A 19,710-nucleotide genomic window follows, 5' to 3' on the forward strand; every position below is an offset into this window, starting at 1 on the left:
GGGATTGGGACCCTTAGTTCTACGGTGCTGGATCACGGGTGGGGGTTTCAAGAACCCAGAACCCCCCTCGGCTCAGTCACTCGCTAGGAGAGTTTATCCATGGCCTCCGCCGGGCCATGTGACCGCTGCCTTGTTTCTGAGCCTGCCCAGTTCCTCTTGGCCCTTGCCTGCCATCCACCCACAGCGGGGGTAGGGTCTCAGCCCCTGCTTTGCCTCCGCAGGTGCAGGATCTCCAGGCGGCTCTTTCCTACACACTGAGCCCACCCCGGGGGGGGCGGCTGAGTGAGGGGACGAGAGACATTCTCCACCTACTGGCCAGACAACACACCAAGACCGCGGTCAGCATCCTCCTGAAGATGCCCTGGCCTTACAAACGGTGAGCGCCGGCCCCAGGGAAAGGATAGAACACCCCACTCCGGCCTCCAAGCCCCCCCTTAATGGGATCACTCCACAGCACCACGGTTACATGCAGCACAGACCCTCCCCTTGCACACAGGCCCCCAGGGAACAGCCCTGCCCCGGCATAGCCTCCCTGTCCCTTGGAGGGCTCCGTGTGCTCTGGGACCCCCGGCTCAGGGCTCCCCCAGCTGAGCTATTCCTAACACAGCTGTCACCCTCCCCCACTTCGTTCTGTGCACTGCTAACCAGTCCACCCCATCCCGGTTCAGCTGTGCAATGGCTTGGCTGGCTGGAGGCCAGAACAGTCTTCCAGCCCCCACTCCCCCCATCACTACACAGACCAGGAGAGACCCCATGTGAGCAGGGTCACCTCCTCTGTCAGCATGGCCCCCCGCTCCCGGCAGGGCATCCCTCCAGGCTGAGGTAGGAGAGGGGCCAACCTAACTGCATTGCCCCCACAGACGCCCCTACACTGAGCATGTCCCCGCAGGGGCACCCCCTCCCCGCAGCTGGGAAATGCCCTCTCCCCCCTGGAATCCCAGCCTGGTATCTTCCCCAGGATTTGCCTGGGCACAGTTATTGCTAGACCCAGCATTTCTCTGCTGCTTTTCAGCCCATTTCTACTATCAGCTTTTCTTTCCAACTGACTGCTCGGTTGGGCCAGTCACTGGCATGCCTCCAAGAGGAGCTGACCTCTGACCTGGGTGGGGACAGGGACAGAAATGTGGATCCACCCATGTTCAAGGCCTTGGGCAGGGCAGTATTAGCCCCAGTTGCTAATTTACCTCTACATTTTTTAATCCCTCCACACCTCGCCTGGAGCTGGTGAGGCTGCGTGAGCAGGGGCCCCCAGCACACAAAAGGCCAGACTGCTACTGGTCCGAGTGGGTTAAATGATTTGGGCTCAAAGAGCCAACAGCAGCGTCAGCCAGCATGTGATAGCTCCAGGCCAGGTTCTGGCATGGCTGGAGTGTTGCCCCGCACGTCAGCGCTGCCCCAGGACTCCCACATACCCTGCCCCTTACAGCTGTGGAGCCTTTGCACTGATGCAGTGGCTGGCTCCACCTCGTAGCGCACACTGTGCCCTGCTCCTAGCAAGGCAGGATGCAGCGGCCGACACACTAGAGAGGATGAAACCTACGGTCAGTCCCCACTTGAAATTCCCAAAGAGCAGCCGCAGGAGGGCGGGTAAGAACGCTCACGTCATCACTTTGGTTAGGAATCCATTTATTCCAGAGCTTGGCACCTCATCACACCAGTCACACTCCTTGTTAGAGTCTCTCACTGCTACACAGCTGGCAGGCGTGTCGCTCATGTCCTAGTCTGAGCAACAGCACAGGCAGCTGTGGAGGAAGGCCCTGCAGCTTAGCGCTTAGCCCTGCTACAGGCATCGCCCCTTCCATGGGCCTCACTGCATTGCTTCTCAACCAGCATCGATATACCACAGCACAAACAAGAGCCTAGGAACACTGGGCAGATACCTAGACACAGCCACTCGACGATATTTAGGCACCTAACGGCCACTGAAATCAGTAAGTACCTTTATAAATCTGTCCCCTCGTGCCTGGCCTTACAGGCTCAGCCCTGCCAGTGGCCATGCGCTGTGTCGCTCTCATGAGCCCATTCTGCAGAGGGGGAAGCTGAGCCTCAGAGGTGCCATGGCTGGCCTAGGGTCACTCAGCATGTCAGCAGCAGACCAGCCAAGCGAGATCACCTTCAGAAGGGCACAGAACATGGGGTCAGTTTGGATTAAAAGATTTTGTTTCACGAGGCAGAACTTTGTGACTAGGAGTTCCCCGAAGCAGATGCCTGCTGGAAATAAACAACTGGGCAGGAACCACCCACTTTCCATGCACTTCATTCCCCAACCACCCTGCAGTCCCCCTCCCCTCCTTCAGCTCTTCGCCTCTCCTCTTTTCCCACTTCCTTGCTGTGGGCTGATGCTAGACCATTACACCACTCGCTTTGCAGGGGCACAGACACGGAATGGTTGGTCTCAGGCTGAGCCCCAAATCGCTCGCTGTTAGATGCCGCATGAGCACAGTGGTTTATTCATTCTACAGGCCTGGAGGTACTCACAAGCCAAAGCTCCCTATGAGCTGATGGAAGCGAGAGGTTTCCCATTAGAGACCCACTAAAGCAGGACACACCAACCATCCTGGAGCTTACTCCAGGGAATGTGGTGAACCTCGGGAGCAGAGATTTGCGTGGCCCTGCCAAGTACAACCCCAATGGGATTAAATGGCCTTACAGCCGGCAGGGCTGGGCGATAATGATAGGAGGGAAGCAGCTGCCTGGCGAGTTTCCGTGCAGTCCAGTCAAACTGTATAAAGAATTCTCAGCAGCTGGCTGTGCGGGGGGTCTCTCGGTGGTGGGAGCTCTGGGTCTACCTGTGCATTGAGAGCCTCATGCTCACACACCGAGGTACACACAGCACCAGGCCCTACACACACCAGGCTGTGAGGTGGGGACATTCTGTCCTGGAGGGACGGGCTCAGCAATAGCAGGGCAGGAGGGTTTCTCGGTTACAGGGATAAGTGAGGTGGGACTAAATTGCTGGCACTGCGTCCCTTCCATCCACGTCCCCACCGCCTGCCTTTTAACAGTCATGGCTGCCGCAAGCTCATTCCTCAAGCCTGGCAGCTGTTGGAACAATGGTGCTGCTAAGAGAGACGCGTCCTTCTACACCTGCAGGAGCAGCCTCAGCGGCAGCTTTCATTAGTGCCCCTAGGCCTCAGCACAGCTGGAGCGAGCGCCTCCATCACCCCACGCAGCACTCTGAGCCAGTCAGAGTCCACGGGGGCATTCCAGGCCCAGGAGACTTCAATTGGCCGTGTGGGTCGAGCTGGGAAAGCAGCTCCCTGTGCTGCCACGCTCTGATGTGGGGAACCCGCCAGCTGAGTTGACCCGGCGCTGTCATTAAAGCGAGTCTCTGCACCATCCCCTGCCTGCTGCTGACTCGTGCTGGCCGTTCCTGGTGCAGCCGGCCCTCACATCTCGACAATGCAGTGCGGAGAGTTTGTTCTGATGGCGTCAGCGATCACCTTGGCGCCGGACTGGCCGATGCGATTCCCCTGCAGACTGGGAGAGGACAAGGGACAGGCATGACCTCAGTGAGCGCACAGCAGCACTAGTTCCCAGCACGGTCTGCCCGACTGGCAGGGGTATGGCCACACTGCGCACTAAGCCCCGGGCCATGGGACTCGGTGTCCCCATGCCCACACCGCATTGTAAACCTGGGCTGACAATTGCTGGAGCCAGGTCTCACAGACGTGCTCCGTGGCCACCATGCAGGACCTCCTGGCTCAGGTCTGTGGGTTGAGTCCACACTGCAAACTGACAGGGCTCGACCACCCCTACACCCCGCGCACAGTCCTGGGCCCCGGATCCTGAGCTCTTGCTGACCTGAGTCAGACTGATCTGTGTGGGGATGGAAGGTGCTTGGGCTTAAACCTGAGTCAGAGCCTGGGCTCAGTGTGCAGTGTAGACATGCCCAAGGGGGCTGGGAGACCCCGTCTCCATTGGCATGACCTCGCATACGCGGTGTGTGCAAGCTCACGCCATACAGAGGCAGAGCAGCACCCTCTTCAAAATGGCGCCCCGTTTGTTACCAGCCCAAACCACGTCCGGCTTTGGCTCAGGACCAGATGGGGGACAGCTTGGAAAAGCAGGAGTGTCTGACGTAACAGCAGGTGAAGGGCCTATGGCTGGGGCTCCCACAGGGCAGGAGAAGTCGTCCAGTCCTGCAGGCACAAGGGCCCAGCGGGAGCAAGGGACGGTCAGGGAAGGAAAAGCGCTGCTCCCCACTTCTGCTGCCTTCAGCCTCCTGCTCCTCATCCTCCGCCCCCACCTCCAGCCCCCCAAGTCAGCCCGCCCAGGGAAAATCGCCCTCCCCCACTGCCTCGGCCCAGAAACAACGTTCAGCCCACGCGTGCTGCGTGAACTTTCAGGCCAGGGCCCCTTCCTTGTCCCTAGAGGCCCACTGCCGACGCCAGGGGCCTGGCACAAGCTCCAGTTGGCCTGGGGAGCTTGCCCCCAATTCCAAGGCAGCTCTGGGCGCTGAGTCCATCCATCAGCTGGGAGGCTGGAGTCCGTGGCCCAGCATCTGCCTGGGCATAGTTGGGGACACTGCCAAGGAGTAGCCAGTGAGGAGGTCAGCCCAGGCCACGAGGGAGCTGGAGGGACCCAGGGGTTGGCACAGCACAGCCCTGTGGGCGTCCTGGAGAAGGTTTGGCTTTCCGGAGGGTTCCACACCTTTGTGACCCCATTAGCCCAGTGGTGTTTGGCAGGGACTTGGGGGCAGGGCTTCACGCCTCCTGTGGAGTTTGGGCATTCCATTGTGAGGCAGCAGCCTGGGGCAGGTCTGGGGTGGAGGAGTGGGTCTCACAAGGGACGCTTTATGCTGCCCACAGTGGGACACTATCGCACAGTCGCCATGGTCCCAGAGGCAGGTGAGTTCACGCTCTTTCCCCACGTCTCCGTCCATCTGCCAACCACGCCCGCAAGCACTGGGCACTCAGCTGCCACTCACTTGACGTAGGTGAGGCCATGGTTTCCGGTCAGAGCTGTGGCAATGCAGATAGCTCCATCCATGCCTAAGGAGTTCTCCTGGAGGCTGAAGGGGAGACAAAGACTCGTCAAGAAGTGAGGCCTGGAGAAAGCATCGGGCAGGTCTGTCAGGGTGGACTGATTTAAATCAAAACAATTCAAAACACAAGTTGTATTCATGGGTTTCAGTCAGCAAGCAGGAAACCTTGATTTAAATCATTGATTTTAACCTTGTTTTTCATTTGTGCTTTTTAGTTATTTTCCTAAAGAATGTTTGAGTCTCATTGGTTGGTACCATTACAACTCTTTTAATGTGCTAGATACATAAGAAAAAAATTATCAACATTTTGCAACTAAAACAAATTGATTTATTAAACATCTGAACTATTATCTGTAGTTAATGAACAGAACTGATTGTTTCTGGTCAGTCCTGCAAGATTTTAGAACTAGCAGAGCTCGTCATTTTTATTCATAGATTGGAAAAAGAAAACAAGTTTTCCCGCTTTTCTAACGTCCAATCACTTTCTTAACTTAGAATGAACTAGTCATTCAACCAAACTAGTTGACTAAACTGAAATGAAGAAAATGTTCTCTCTGCACCTGAAAAAAAGGCAACTGATATCCAAAGCCGCTTTAGCATTGCATCAGCCTCTGGTTTCAGCTGCTTAGCCACTGTCTTTCACCAGGTCAGTGATCTAGCTTTCTTAAAGACTTCAGCAGCAAATACATACTGCTTAATATATTTTTGTATTTAATTTTAAATGATTTTAACAGAATAGAGTAAGTTTAGGCCTTAACACCTGTTTTCGTAATTTCAAATGTAATTTTAAATAGGTTTATTGTTAAAAATAAACCCGTATTTAATTTAAAAATTTTAAAAGTCTGATTTATTTTATCGATTAAACTCTCTATTTTTATCCATACTGGAATTTGTGTATTGACTTGGATTTCTTCCTTCATAGCTGGCCTCTTCTCCCTGCCTGATTCCGTCCACGTCACAATAGAGGGTTAGTAACAATGACGTCACACTCCAGTGAGTGTGACATCACAGCTGCTCCTTTGATGATGAAGTGTGATAGAACAATCTATCACTAGCAGTCAGATCAAAGGAAGCCAGTTAGGGCCCAAGCTGCTGTTTAGATACAGAAAAGATACATGACCGTTTGGAAGCATTTTGGTGACTCATTGTAGACAGTGCTGGTGGCGATGCCTCTAGTTAAGGTTGCCTGACACTTTCCATTATAAGACTCCATTTTCAATTATAACTTTGACCATTTGGATTGAAATTTCCCATGCTGGGCATCAGCCTCAGGCTGAATTTGTTTGGAACATTTCAGCAAACGCAGTTCAGCCATTTCCAAGACAGATTGAGGGGATTAGATCGGATGCACTGAATGAGGCAGGGGTCCAGTGGGGGAAAAAATAGTATGTGATCAGGTAATTAAAGCCTGTATCACGATGCATGTGCACAAGGAAGCCAAATTAAGATTGCACAAGGAACCTTCATTCTGGCACTTCCTAACTTTTGAATGCTGGACTTTGCCACCTTTCCAGCCTTTTACTGTAGCTTTGGAATGCAGGGCGTTTTTTTAGTGTTTGCTCCAGCATGGCAGCTACTTACTTCAGAACGCGGAGACTGCGGTTAACCTTCAGCGCGTTGGCCATAGCTTTGGCTCCAGCCACACCGATGGAGTTTCCTCTTAAGCTGCAGGGAAGCCAGGAAATACAGAAGTGCAATTAGGACAAAGAGCGCCGAAGGCTAATACAGGGATTCCATACAACCACAGAAGGCAGGTTGAGGGACAGTGGGGGACACAGAGCACATGTCAGCTGGCCTGGGGCTTAGACATGCTGGAACTGAGGGCTCCCAAAGGATTTCCAGCCGAATGAGCTGTTGGAGACTGGATGTGCTACAGAGCTGATGAATTTGTCTCCCAGAGGGGCCCAAGGAGAGGTAAGTCGCAGGGACTGCTTGGAGAAGGGGCGCAGCTGGGGAACACTTACTCCAGAGTTGTGAGGGTTCTGTTAACAACTAGGGCCTCCGCCAGGGCTTTTGCCCCGCTCACCCCGATCGAAGCCACCTGGAGGCTGCAAGAGAACAAGGAACATTCAGTGCAATTCATAGCTAGCTATCCCAGCTGGCCTGCACCCGACAGATGCGCGTTATACTGAGCTGGCAAACCGGAGCCCAAGAAACCCAGGCTGCCGGGGCCAGCTTCACAAGCCAACACCGTTCTTCTCCGAGCACGTTCATCCTGCGGAGGAGCGTGGCAGCCTGAGGAGACGGGGTCTGACGTGAGGGCATTGATCCAGCCAAAGATGTATTGATGAGCTGGGCAGATGGCAGCACATTCTCTATTAAAACACTCGCCCCACCGAGTGACTCGCAAATAAACAAAGAGGAAGCTGTGAATGGAGTCCAGCACAGACAGACACAACAGTCTCTGTGAGCTAATTGACTACAAAGCAGGGCTGGCTCCCTGCTGTCGGGCAGTCGGCTGGCTCTCTGCAGGACATGGTGCTGAAGTGCAGTGTGACAGGTACCTATAGCCATCCCCTAGCAGCAAAGGACTCCTGTCCAATGAATTAGCAGCCTGCGGGAGCCCCCCTTCCCGTAGGACCCTGAGGCAGACTTTATTAGCTCTGGCACATCACCTGGGTCAGGCCCAGCTAAACTCCCACTGTCTCTCTGCCTGTGACAATCCAACGACAACAGAAGAGTGAGATTTCTAATGGTCTCAGCCCCCAGGAAACATGGCTCGACTATTCACCCCCAGGGAATAGCTCCCCTTTGCCTTCCCGTGGCCACCCTCCCCTTCCCCATTCACAACACATCTCCCAGCTCAGCCTAGCACATGCATTACTGCCATTCTAATGAGCAGGATCTAATGTCACTCTACGACCTGGCCTGCCTGCCTCGACCAGCCGTGCATCCCCATACAGCATGGTGACCAGAGGGCAGGGCCCCGTCACTTTTTATTAGCTGCAAGGGCGAGCGATGTGAGGAAGGGGACAGAGAGGCGTGAGCAGGGCGTGGGGTCTTGGGAGAAAGAGGCAGGGCGGGAGCTCAGGAAGAAGGGGCAGCACAGGGGTGGGGATATAGTTCAGGCACTACTGCCGCCCCCTTTAGGGAGCCCGCGCTCACTAGTCAGACTGGGAGCCCTTACCAAGCGGGACAGGTGCAACTGTCTAGTTACCAAACTCTCCAAAAGTCCAGCAATTGGAGGACTACAAGGGGCTGGGGAGCAGCAGGTTCCGTTTGCCTGGAGGGTCTTGGACCAGATTGGCCAGCAGGCTGAGTGCCCCTGCTCTGCACACCACTACACATTTCACATAAGGGGCATATTCCCTCCCCCCCATGTGGACACTTACCAGAGGGTGGTGAGAGTGGTGTTCACCTTCAGAGCAGCAGCGAGGGCGATCATGCCTTCATCGCCAATAGCGTTCTCCTGCAAACTGAAACACAACATGTGCCACGTGACGGCATATATGGCCCTTGTCCCCTAGAGTACATACATGGGGAAAGGGTCACGCGGGCGAGGGTTAATGGCTCCTCACGGGGTCGGGACACAAGCTGGCTCCCCTGAGTTGTATGCCCCAAAATGCTGCGGCTTCCAGGCGACCCACGTGGACCACTGCCCCATGGCGAGATGGGGGGGTGCTGTTAGCCCATGGAACTGCCCAGTGACGGGGTCCAGCCACTTGGAAATCAGGTGTACATTTTTAAGTGAGGTTAATTAGCCACTGGGACAACTGACCAAGGGCTGTGGTGAATTCTCCGTCATTAGCCATTTTTATATCAAGATCGGTTGTCTTGCTAAAAGCTCTGCTCTGGGAATTATTGTGGGGCAGGTCTCTGGCCTGTGGGATACAGGAAGTCAGCCTAGTTGATCCCATCCCTTCTGGCCCTGGAGACAGAGACGATGGAGCCCAGAGGGGCAATGAACAGATCTCTCTCAATAGGGTGAAATTCAGAGGGTGCCAGGCAGTGAGATATAAGGCAACAAAAATATCCAATACAGGGTGACCAGCTGTCCAGATATTAGGGGCTCTGTCTGTATATGCAAGTATCCTCCCTCCTTGATGCAACATTGTGGCATTACGACCCTTTCCTCCACCACCCAAGGGATGGTGGCAGCACCCCGCCGCCTCCCCAGCCAGAACACCGAGCAGGGCCGAGTGGCCACGAAGGGGGATGCTGCAGGACCCTGACTGCGTGGGTCACAAGCGGTTTATTGTGGGGGGGGGGGTGATGCTCCAGGAGGGGAGACCTGGGGGTGAGAGGAGCTGGTTTAGGGAGGGAGTGGGTCCCTGGAGGGACCTGCAGAACAAGCGAGCTGGGGAACCACTAGTCTAGAGTGTGCTCGGCAGGGTCCCCTGCTGGCTCCGGCCGGTCAGAGGTAAGTGACTAGGACACAGCGAGATGGGTGCATGTCCTGAACAGAACCTCCTTTGCTGGGGGAGCGAAGGCGCAAGAGCCCCCAGAGAATCTTCTTCAGCAGACAGCTGAGCCCACGAAGGGCTGGTCCTTCTTGCTTGCCCCATTCCTGCTTGGCCTCCTGTCCTCCCCCAGTCCACAGCTCAGCCACACATGCCACATGTGGTCCCTGCCAGCGAGTCACTGAGCCAAGCAGGACGTGCTCCCTGAGACAGCTCTGCGATGCTCCCACGGCGCAGGGCTTTGGCATTGCTGGGGGGAAGTTAGGGGGTCCTGATCTGCTCCTAACTCCTAACTCCCCCCCCGCAAACTCCTAACTCCCCCCGCCCTGGCACCCTCGGACCCTGAGCCAGCGATGCAGCCAGGCAGGGAGACGTGCTGCATCGTCACTTACTCGAGGATGGTCAGGCTTGTGTTGGAGTGTAGTGCTTGGGCCAGTGCCTTGGCCGCCTTCGACTGGATGAAGTTCCACTGCAGGCTATGCAAAGAGAGTGAGCGTGAAGGATTACCACTGTGGGGTGGGGCGGGACTCTGCAAACAGGGAGAAGCCCCCGGACAAGGGGAACGGACCCGTCTCATCAGGGGACCAGCGGGAAGAGGGGATACCTCTCCGCAGGCTGTTCTGGAGTAGCTGCATCCCACCCAATGAAATCCCCCCTGGGTTTGTACCGGACACAATAGCCATCTGCACATCCTGCCCATAACTGTCGCTTATCAGCCTTGGACAGTGCTGAACAGCTGTTGCCTTTGACCCCAGAAGTAGCAGCATTGTGGTGGAAGGTGAAGGGCTGTGATCTCCAGGGGGGTACGTATCTAGTTTGTAATTCTGTAAACCCGCATATCTGAGGCTTCCAAACACCGCTATGCAAATCCATCCCTCACACTACTGTGCACAATCCATTGGTAACGTGGTAGCTTTGATTAATCAGACATTAATAAAAGGGCCAGAGGAATTGTGGCACATATGGCTCTGCAGCCTTAAAAAATGACATGGTTGAAGGGCTGGTGAAAGTTGCCAGCCTGACAGTGCTGGAGAGAGAGGACAGGCTCCAGGTGAGAGAGGGGTTCAGCGCCTAGGGCCATTCAACCTTTGCCAGCAGTGGAAGGGGCCTGGGATGTCGACTCCTATTCACCATTTACAAAAACTATGTTGCTCTTCCCCAATATATTGTGTTTTTCTATGTGTCTGATAATTCTGTTCTTTACTAAAGTTCCAACCAATTTGCCTGGTACTGAAGTTACGTTTATCAGCTTATTGCCAGGATCACCTCTGGAACCTTTTTAAAAATTGGCATCACGTTAGCTATCTTCCAGTCACCTGGTACAGAGGCTGATTTAAGCGATAGGTTACATATCACAGTTGTTAGTTCTGCAATTTCATATCTGAGTTCCTTCAGAACTCTTGAGTGATACCATCTGGTCCTGGTGGCTTATTACTGTTTAATTGACCCATTTGTTCCAAAACCTCCTCTAATGACACCTCAATCTGAGACAGTTCCTCAGATTTGTCATCTGAAAAGAATGGGTCAGGTGCAGGAATTTCCCTCACATCTTCTGCAGTGAAGACTGATGCAAAGAATTCATTTAGCTTCTCTGCAATGGCCTCATCTCTTTTAGGTGCTCCAGTAGCACTTCGATTATCCAGCGGCCCCTCTGATTGTTCGGCTTCCTACTTCTAATGCACTCAATTTTTTTGCTGTTAGTTTTTGTGTCTTTTCCTAGTTGATCTTCAAATTCTTGTTTGGACTGCCTGATTATAGTTTTACACTTGGCTTGTCAGAGTTTATTCACCTTTCTATTTTCCCCAGTAGGATTTTACTTCCAATTTTTAAAGGATGTCTTTTTGTCTGTAACCACCTCTTACTCTGTTGTTCAGCTACGAGGGCATTTTTTGGTCTTTTTTTTTATTTGGGGTACACATTTAGTTTGAGCCTCCGTTATGGTGTTTTTCAAAAGTTTCCATGCAGTTTGCAGGCATTTCAGTCTTTTGACTGTTCCTTTTAATTTCCAGTTAACTAGCTTCCTCATTTTTGTAGTTTCCCTTTTTGAAGTTATATGCTATTGTGGAGGGTTTCTTTGGTTTTTTCCCCCTTATAGGAATGTAAAATTTAATTACATTATGGTCGCTATTACTGAACAACTTAGCTATATTCACTTCTTGGACAGATCCTGTGCTCCATTTAGGACTAAAACAAGAATTGCCTCCCCCTTGTGGGTTCCAGGACTAGCTGCTCCAGGAAGCAGTCATTAATGGATTTATGGCTCATTACAACAATCTGTAACCAAGTAACCCCACATTTTTGTCATGATTGCAGCGGTGTTAACAGGCCACTTCACCTCTGAATGGTCTCTAAGAATACATGGAAACTATTTATGCTAAACTATCTGTTCCACCTTGTATTTGGCTCTGAGTATCTTTCCCACCCTGAAGAAGAGTTCTGTGTAGATTGAAGGCTTGTCACTCTCACCAACAGAAATTGGTCCAATAAAATATGTGACCTCCCCCACCCTGTCTCTCTAATATCCTAGGACCAACACGGCAAAATCATAAAGTAACAGTTTTCAGCCTCTACTGGCCTGGGCTGGATCCGAACCAGTGAGCTAGATGCAGACTGTACAGTGCTGCCCATGACGATGGAATTCTGCTGATGATGCCATTGTGCATGGAGCCCTCCCCTCTCCCCTCAGCTGTGCCATGCTGAGAGGGACTGAGGCCCATGAAGGATGTTGCAGGCTGTTCACTCACTGCAGGGACAGAGCAGCTAAAGAGAAGGAACCAAAAATCAGGGCCAAGGTGAAACTCACTGCAGGGACATGAGCGCCTGGTTCTCTCTCATTGCCAGTGCAATGGCCTTGACGCCTTCATCATACAACAGATTCGCCGCTAGGCTAGAGGCAAAGTACAGAGAAATGAGTTAAACATGGTGTGATGCATTACACCTGCCTCTGGTGGGTTGAAGTGCAGTGAGACAAGTGCAAGGCGGGGGGGGGGGAGGAAGGGAAGAGACAATAGGATGACATTAAAAGGCAATTAATGAGAAACAGAAAAAAGGAAATACATATGGTTTTTACACTGTAATGGGTGATTAATCTGTGGAACTCACTGCTGCAGGACATGGAGGCAAATACCTTCAAGGTTTCAAAATGGAACTAGACATTTTTAGGAACAAGAAGAGTGTCTGCACTGGTACTAGTCAGGATAATATTACAAGGGCTTGCTCCATCCTCATAATTCAGGGCATTTGCTAACCATTAGCTGGAGTAAGGAAGATTCTACCCCTTCTTCCCCTGCCCCCAATGGCAGGATATTCCACACTGGCTTATGTCTTCTTCTCAAGCACTCATTGGTAACTTCACTGGATGGATCGCTGTCTTATCTGCCGAGGCAAAGTGCTCCAGAGGGATCATTAGTCAGGTCCACGCTGGTTATTCTACATTCTGCTTTCCACAGAACTCCAAGTTACAAAATGATTAAGCCAAGCACAAGTTCTTTCGGTCTGCTTACATACGTGAACCACAGGCTCATCAGGCTAGATCATGCCTAGCGAGAAACCCCAGGAGCTTAAACTAACAGAGCTCCTGGAGTATCGTGTGGGTGGGGTTTGCCATTGGAAAACCCTCACCCTCCCCCACACTCCCCAGCCTCCTGACCCTCATGGCCTGCTCACCTGTGTTTGGGCCCAAACAAACCCTCCAGGAGGACCTGCCAGGGCAGACCTGGTGTCTGCAGAAGTTGATGCTGGCCCTGGAGGGGGGGATGGTGCTGTGGAGAGCAGCTGTCTTGCCCTGACTACTCTCCACCCAAGTACAGCACCCCCCAAAGCAGCAGAAGCTCAGAGACGCAGCGTGCAGATGGAGGAACGTCTGCAGAGCTGGAGGGAGGCGGGAGGATGCTGGTTTGGGGCAAACCCCTTCCCTCAAAGGGAAAACAATGGAGGTGATGATATGGCTCCAGAGATTTGGACCTAGAAAGGGCTAATCCACCCCACCCCGATGAGCCATCACAGCGCTGCTCCTTGTCACGCCTTCTCCTTGGCCAGACTCACCTGATACCCAGCCTGAGTGCTCCCCATTGCCCCAAGGGACACACCCTTGGCCACGGGTATTCCACCAACCTGTCCTCCCGCACAGGAGCAGCCCCCTGCACCTGCCTGAGGGCAGTACTGGTGCTGAGCACACAGCGTAAGCTGGGGAGAGGATTTGGACTTCGAAAGCCGGCTGACTTACTCTAGGTTCCTCAGCGTGCAGTTAGCGCGCAGAGCGTTGGCTATCTCCGGCGCCCCCTCTTGGCCGATGGAATTCTCCCGAAGGCTAGGAAAAGACAAGAGATGGGACAGGTCACTGGGATTCCCTCCTTCAAGGGCGAGGAGTGGGAACAGCTCAGGACATTTCTCATTCTCTTTTGGGCACTTTTTGTATTTTAGGGCAAACAAGACAAACCACCTGGTGGCTGGGCCAGCAGGGGGCGGTAGCATCTAGGCGAGAGCTCTCCAGGGCAGATGTGGGAGGGCGAGGCCGCCTGGCAGGTGCCTGTGAATGTTCGATGCATGAGCAGCTGCTGCAGTCACACACGTGTCTCAGGCAGAAAAAGGATACCCCTGAACAACGCCCCTCCCTCTCCCTTCACCCCATGCACAGCCTCCCTACGCCAGGCCCTGCTCTTTGTAGGCTGGCAAAAATCCCCCCATTAGGGGACAGAGCAAAATACCAGACTGGAATAATCAGTGATGAACTTCTAGTCCAGCCCCTGGTTTTCCTCTTGCACTGTTCCCATGACCCTCCCCAGGTCATGCGGCTGCTCCCCCCAGTCATTGCAAGCTCCCCAAGTCAGAGGTGATTAGAATTTCTATCTCACTTTGGGAATGACTCACAGACTCCCTGCCCCGTGCCTCGGACACAGCGTGTTACTTCAGTGCCATTGGTTTATCCTCAAGGCGGGGAGCAGCAGCAAAGGAGCGGCTGAGTTTGGGCTGGGCTATTCAGCAGAAGGAGATTTTTATTTTTCCCCACCTCCCCCGAATATACACCATACTCATTGCCTCAGGGTTTCTGCTGGGCACAGAGATTGCACAGCACAGGGCCAGATGTTTCCTGTCTCTGCGTGGGGGTAGCCGTGGGAAGGATGCAGGGAGTGGGCAGAGTCCCTGGAGAGTAATGATAGCATGCTCAGAGGTGCTGTGGCCCGTAAAGGGGAAGTGGCTGGGTGGGAAGCGGTGTGGCCAGGGGTAACAATCGCTGCATCTCCAAATCAGGAGCCATGGTACATGCAGCATCAATGTGTGCTCCCCAGTGCCTCTCTATGATCTCTGCCAACCTCGCAGACAAAACCCCTCAAGCAACTGCTACTAGGGCAGTATCCTTCAGCAGGAGGCTGCAGTGCAGCTCTGCCTTTCCAAGCCACAGTAGTCCCCATAAAGGTTCTTAGCACACCTGTTGTGGGACCCAAGTGGCCTGAAATATTCTGGAGAACCAAAGCCATCGGGAGCAGACTGCAAAGGCTCTCAGCATTGGCTCACTTTTGCTAGAATTTTTCATTCCTTCTCATTTTGTTTGTATTCTTGTAACTTAAAATGGAATGTTCTGGAAAAAAAACTCCAGTAATGGCCTTTGTATTCAGTGGAAGCAATCAGCCAGGCCGGCTAGGAACGGAATGCACGTGGGAACTCATGGCAGCATTTCTGGAAGAGGCTTAGTGGGTCTTCATCTGTTACCAAGCAGCCCCTGCAGGCCTTACGGTCCTTTCTATGGCAATAATCAGTGAACGATCTTAAAGATTTGTGTCTCCATTGGTGTCTGATCTGTGCAGGAAAATCTACTTTAGAAAAAGCACCTTTGTGATTTAGCCTATTTCATTTGTTTTTTTAAGAGGGGGAGAAATGCATTGTGATCAGTTACACATAACATTGCAGCAGGAAATAAATAGCCCAGGTTTCAGTCTGTCACATTGTACTTTCTAAATGTAACAATAGGAACATGTCATTCTGCTTTGGATGTTTGCCCAGAGTGTTCACAGACATCTTACTTCAAACTCACAGAGTTTGGCAACACAGTCCAGTGCTCTTTGCTGGGGATTCTGAAAAAACTCCCTCCCTAATTTTGTTAAATCTCTCTCTCTCTCTCTCTCCTTTGTAAGTGAGTTTAGCATTGGACTGATGGCCTGTATTTATCCCCAGAACTGGAGCAGGGCATGCGCCCCACCTATCCCTGCTACCAACATGCCTCACCTCTGAGCCACCCCCTGCAAGAGTTCATGCCTGGCAGAAACCAGGGGGTCCAGTAGCACCAATAGTGGCCCTGGTTTCTGTCTACTCTTCATAGACTCCAAGGCCAGCAGAGACCATTGTGAGCAGCTAGTCTGACCTCCTGTGTAACGCAAGCCAGAGAACGACCCCAAATAATGCCAAGAGCAGAGCTCTTAGACAAACATCCAATGAAACGGACTAAGACCCAGCAAACCCATTTCCCTCACTAGCCATCGGGGAGCAGGCTGGGCTGGACTGGAACTGACCTACAGATGGAAGCTACTAAATCATCCCAGTCCCCTGAGCTGTCCAGCTCCTCAGTTGCACGTGGGTGTTTTGGAAAATGTTAAGTGTATTGGCCAAGGGAGGGTTACCATACGTCTGGGTTTCCCTGGACACTGCCTCTCTTTTGATCCTCCACCCTCTGTCCAGGTGGATTTTTCAAATCAGAGGCAACATCCATGAGTTTTCAAGCAGACGTTGCAGCTCAGAAAGAGCTGGCTCCACGTCTGATTGGTCCTTGCAACTGCAGCTGATTGGTCCTTCCCTGTAGCGGGAGCTGCCAGATCCCACCCACCCAGGCCCCAGCTCCCAGCCCTGGAGTGGGGGAAAGCCCCGCAGGGAGGCACTGATGGACGGGCTGGCGCTGTGTCCCGGGTCTGCACCAGCTGCCCTGCCACCATGACAGGGAGCGACACTGCCCCCCTCAAGAGTGAGGCCACAGGTACCCCCTCCAACACTCCCCAAATACTCCCTCTCCAGCACCCCCTAAATGCCCTCTCCTGTCCCAATATGCATACACCCCTCCAGCACCCCCCAAATACCCCCTCCTGTCCCAATTTGCATACACCCCTCCAGCATCCTCCTGTCCCAGTACACACACACACACCCCTCCAGAACCCTCCAAATACTCCCTCCAGCACCCCCTAAATGCCCTCTCCTGTCCCAATACATACTCTTCCAGCACCCCCCAAATACCCACTCCTGTCCCAGTACACACACACACACACACACACACACACACACACACACACACACCTTCCAGCACCCCCCAAATATCCCCTCCAGCTCTCTCCCACCCCACCCCACCCGGCAGTGTCCTCTTTTTGAGAACCTGAAATATGGTAACCCTAGGCCAAGGTGACACACACACACACACACACACACACACACACACACACACACACATTTACCTTCTTTGGCTTGCAATGTTTCACTGCTAGCAGCAGGATTAGGAAAAGCACAGCTGAGCTGATACATTTCACAAGGAGTTAGAAGAGAAGCTCAGCTGTATGAAGAGGCGACACCCACCAAATTAAGATCCAAACCAATGAGCTGGGTGCAAACCTGTTGCCCCCCTGGGCCTGTCCCCCCTCTCCCCCATACTGGTCCCATTCGCCCAGGAGCTGCAGGGTGGGGGGCCCTGCTTCAGTAGCAAGGAACTCAGGCTGTACTAGTGCAAAAAACAAGATTACTGCCCAGGGCCAGCTCCAGGTTTTTTGCCGCCCCCAAGCAAAAAAAAAAAAAAAAGCCAGAATGCCGCCCCTTGAAAAGTGCCGCCCCAAGCACATGCTTGGAACACTGGTACCTAGATCCGGCCCTGTTACTGCCAGAGAGACCTGGGAGGTGCTGCGCCGAATGACGCAATTCTTGTGGTGACAACACGTGGCAGCTCTGGCCAGATGGCTGGCCAGCCAGTGTACGTGTTCGCGATCTGAGCGGGGCAGCGTTGGGAAGAGCTGAGACCAAGACTTACTTGAGGCTGATGAGGCCCCGGTTGGAGCGCAGCGCTCCTATCAGCGCCGTGACCCCCGTGTTACTGATCGAATTGCTCTGGAGGCTAAAATACAAAGAGATACAGCAGAGAGTCACCACAGGAACGACACGGTGGGCGTTCGTACCAGCCCAGCACTGGATACGTTCACCTTATGTGATTAAGAGTGAATTCATCATGGCAAAATGTGCTGGCCTGTTGGAAATCCTGGACAGGTCAGCAGAGCCCGGCAAGACCAAAAGCCCCGCCCCACACCAATGGAGGAGGGGCCACAGAGCCAGCAATCAGCTAAGCAGTGGGGACACCAAATGATAAAACAGGAGGAGGAGTTAGGGTCACAGGTTCAGAATGAGGTGGCTGGGGACACCAAGCAGAGAGCACCAGACAATGCCCCCGGCTCCCCAAAGGAGCCCCAAGAGACAGTGGATGCCACCCAGAGGAGCTCATCTTGGAGAAAGGAGGTAGGTAGAGGCCAAAAAATAGGCACTGTAGGTGCAGGGCACATGCCTGTTGAGCTTCCTCTTCTGGGACTGACAGACCCCCCTCAAGAGGCGGCTGGCTAGGAGGCCCCTGGACTGCGTGGGGCCATACATGGGGAGCGTGTAAAGGAAAAGAGGTGGGGAAAGTTCGGCCAGAGCCCCAGCAGGCAGTCCTGGGGGAGCTGGGAGAAGGGGTGCACCCTGCTGCACTGAAGGGAGGTGTGCGCTGAGGTCTCCCTCTTGGCACAGAAGGGGCATGAGCTCCCAGTGAAAGGTGCCAGACTGAGAAGACAAAAGTATTCCATTTGCCCCCGGGACAGGGACAGTACAGACAAGAGCAGCAGGCGCCCTGCCCATGGTGCCAGGTTACCCTGCCCCACTCCTGAGCAGGAAGGAACACGTCCGTCGGGGCAGAGGGCTGCTTGGTTTCTAAGGCGAGTCAGTCTGCGGCCCCTCTGCTGAGACTCCTAACCAGGGTGGAGAAGTTTTGTGATGGAGCCCACAAGGAAGCAGACAGTGGACAGCAACTCATTTCCTACAGGCCACCAAACCTCTAGCAGGGAAATAACTCTGAGCACAACAGATGAGGGCTGGTTGCAACGGGGGATGCCGAGGCTCCTTATGCCACCCCCAGTCCTCCTGTCTTGTTTGCTGACTCGTCCTGCTACTACCCTCCTCTGAAGCTACCAAGACTTCCAGGGAGACCCCCTGGAACTGATCCCCTGCAGAAAATGCTGCTGTGCAGTAGCCATGAGGCCATCACGCCCCTGGCCATTCCCCTCAGTCCTGCAGTTCGTCAAAGGGAAATTTCCCCAAAGGAACCTACCGGCCCCTTCCCCACAAAGGCCCCTACTGCTTTCCATGGACATGAGTTGGGGAAACAGACAAGGATAGGGTAGGAGGCAACCCCAGATCACTCTGGATCACATGACACTGCCCTTGGGGGAGCTGAGCAGTGGAGCATTAACAAGTGCCCCTTGGCAGCGAAGAACAATGCGTATGGGGTGCTCTGGGCACTCGAATGGCAAGGGACTTACTCCAGGGTTGTGAGACTGTGATTCACTCTCAGAGCTTCGGCCAAGGCTACAGAGCCAGTGTCCCCCACACAGTTACTGGAGAGGCTGTGACAAAGAAAAGGAAGATCAGTCATTAGCAGCTGTGAAATTGCAGTCAGAGCCCAGAAGCAGGGGATCCCAATCAGCCTGAGAAAAGCCAGCAGGTGCCCCCACCCGTGGCCCCGTAGTGAGGGGGTGGTTTGGTCTCCTCACGGCTGCCAAGTCTCACAGCAGGAAAAGCGAGTGTTCTGCAGTGACGTGTCAAGGCCGAGTCCCCAGCAGGCCAGTTACATCCCAAGAAAGGAGGAGCTAAGCGGGCGACAAGGCCCAGCACTTTAGCAGCAATAAGAACACCTCCATCTGGATTCTGCATCTGATCACCCCATCCCAACATAGGACAAAATGACAGTAGAAAACTGACCTAGAAAAGGAAAAGCCACAGGCACCAACTACGTTTACAATGCAAGCCAAAGCAATGGAGACCTCGCCCATCCACAGAGAATGGCTATGTCTGCTCAAGCTCGAAGATCAATTGCCCATTCAGTGACACTGTGTCCCTGTCAGCTGCCAGGGCTGTAGTACCATGTGACATGTGGCGATCCCATCCCATACCGGTGGGGTGTGTGGAATGTTTGCTCTGTGAGCCCTCATCCACCTATTTAAGGGAACTTGGGTGCTCTTCTGATTTATATTGTGCCCGTTGCTGTGTTACCTGGGCGTGGCTGAGAGATTAAAGTGAATTGATGCCAACCGCTGACATAAATCAGCAGCTGTT

At 53.5% G+C, this 19,710-nt stretch overlaps 1 protein-coding gene across 3 annotated transcripts in view; it reads right to left on the reverse strand.

Annotated features, from left to right (window-relative positions):
• Positions 1-1,609: 1,609 nt before the first annotated feature.
• NLRC3 (NLR family CARD domain containing 3) overlaps positions 1,610-19,710 on the reverse strand; it is a 72,732-nt gene continuing 54,631 nt past the window's right edge. For all 3 annotated transcript variants that reach the window (XM_065559827.1, XM_005306163.4, XM_065559826.1), the window contains 10 exons: positions 18,918-19,001; positions 17,384-17,467; positions 13,613-13,696; positions 12,191-12,274; positions 9,780-9,863; positions 8,320-8,403; positions 6,952-7,035; positions 6,569-6,652; positions 4,931-5,014; positions 1,610-3,480 (listed from right to left, as the gene is read on the reverse strand). In XM_065559827.1, coding sequence (XP_065415899.1) covers positions 3,390-3,480; positions 4,931-5,014; positions 6,569-6,652; positions 6,952-7,035; positions 8,320-8,403; positions 9,780-9,863; positions 12,191-12,274; positions 13,613-13,696; positions 17,384-17,467; positions 18,918-19,001 — 847 coding nt within the window. In that variant the 3' untranslated portion in view covers positions 1,610-3,389. The remainder of the gene's footprint in view (positions 3,481-4,930; positions 5,015-6,568; positions 6,653-6,951; positions 7,036-8,319; positions 8,404-9,779; positions 9,864-12,190; positions 12,275-13,612; positions 13,697-17,383; positions 17,468-18,917; positions 19,002-19,710) is intronic.

This window comes from Chrysemys picta, chromosome 10 (assembly GCF_011386835.1).
Source record: "Chrysemys picta bellii isolate R12L10 chromosome 10, ASM1138683v2, whole genome shotgun sequence".
Lineage (NCBI taxonomy): Eukaryota > Metazoa > Chordata > Testudines > Emydidae > Chrysemys > Chrysemys picta.